The sequence below is a fragment of the Galeopterus variegatus genome, unplaced genomic scaffold (assembly GCF_000696425.1).
Source record: "Galeopterus variegatus unplaced genomic scaffold, G_variegatus-3.0.2 Scaffold448, whole genome shotgun sequence".
NCBI lineage: Eukaryota > Metazoa > Chordata > Mammalia > Dermoptera > Cynocephalidae > Galeopterus > Galeopterus variegatus.
In genome coordinates, this window is record NW_007726559.1 from 445,101 (window position 1) to 445,890 (window position 790).

The 790-nt window shown below is 69.9% G+C and overlaps 1 protein-coding gene across 2 annotated transcripts in view; it reads right to left on the bottom strand.

Moving 5' to 3' along the window:
* The window catches only part of USP3 (ubiquitin specific peptidase 3), an 83,179-nt gene extending 83,010 nt beyond the window's left edge, over positions 1–169 (bottom strand). For both annotated transcript variants that reach the window (XM_008568864.1, XM_008568862.1), the window contains exon 1: positions 72–169. In XM_008568864.1, the coding sequence (XP_008567086.1) occupies positions 72–162 (91 nt within the window). In that variant the 5' untranslated portion in view covers positions 163–169. The remainder of the gene's footprint in view (positions 1–71) is intronic.
* Positions 170–790: the final 621 nt, after the last annotated feature.

Below are 790 nucleotides of genomic sequence, written 5' to 3' on the forward strand. Positions count from 1 at the left end.
CCCTAGACGGCAGGCCCCGGCAGAGCCGGGGCCTCAGGTGCGCAGCCGGGCCGGCCCGGGGCCGCACTCACCGCTGCAGCACCAGGACGACGGGGAGCCGTTGGGGAACTTGGCTGAGTCCGGAGCAATGCAGACGCTGGAGCTGAGGTGCGGACACTCCATGGCCACGAGGAGGGAGGCGGGGAGGACCGAGGCTCCGGGACCGGGCCAGGTGAAGGCAGACTGTCGCCGGAGGCTCCGTCTGGGGTCGCTCCTCGCCGGGCGTTCGGCCGACGGCGGCTGCGTCCCGAGCCCTTGCGTCAAAGAAAGCCAGGGCTTCCGGGCGCCGGGTTTTCCCACCCGCCGTCTCCCAGCGCCCCGCTCCGGAGAACGTGGAATTCCGAAATCCGGGTTCTGCCGCCAGCCCTAGACTGGAGGCTTCCGCCTTCCCTGACCAGCCCCGCCCAGCCTCCGGGACGGCCCCGCCCCCAGCCACACCCCCGCTCAGGTCCACGCGGGCGGGTGGTCCCGGCGCGCGAAGGCTGGTGGAGCAGAAGTGACTTCCCCAGCTCCGCCCTCCCGGGCTGCCGCGGTTTCCCCGGTCCCCGGGAAGGATGGGGGCGGGGGGGCCACACCAGGGCACGCCGGGCGGTCTGCTGCGTTTACTGCGGTCGGGTGGAGGAGCCTGATCCTGCATGGTGTGTGGAGGTCTGACTGCACCGCGGCTTCGTAGTGGAAAATCTGGCCACGTCGCAAAGTGTGAAGAAGAAAATAAAAATCACTCGGACAGACAGGCACTATAGCCCCCATT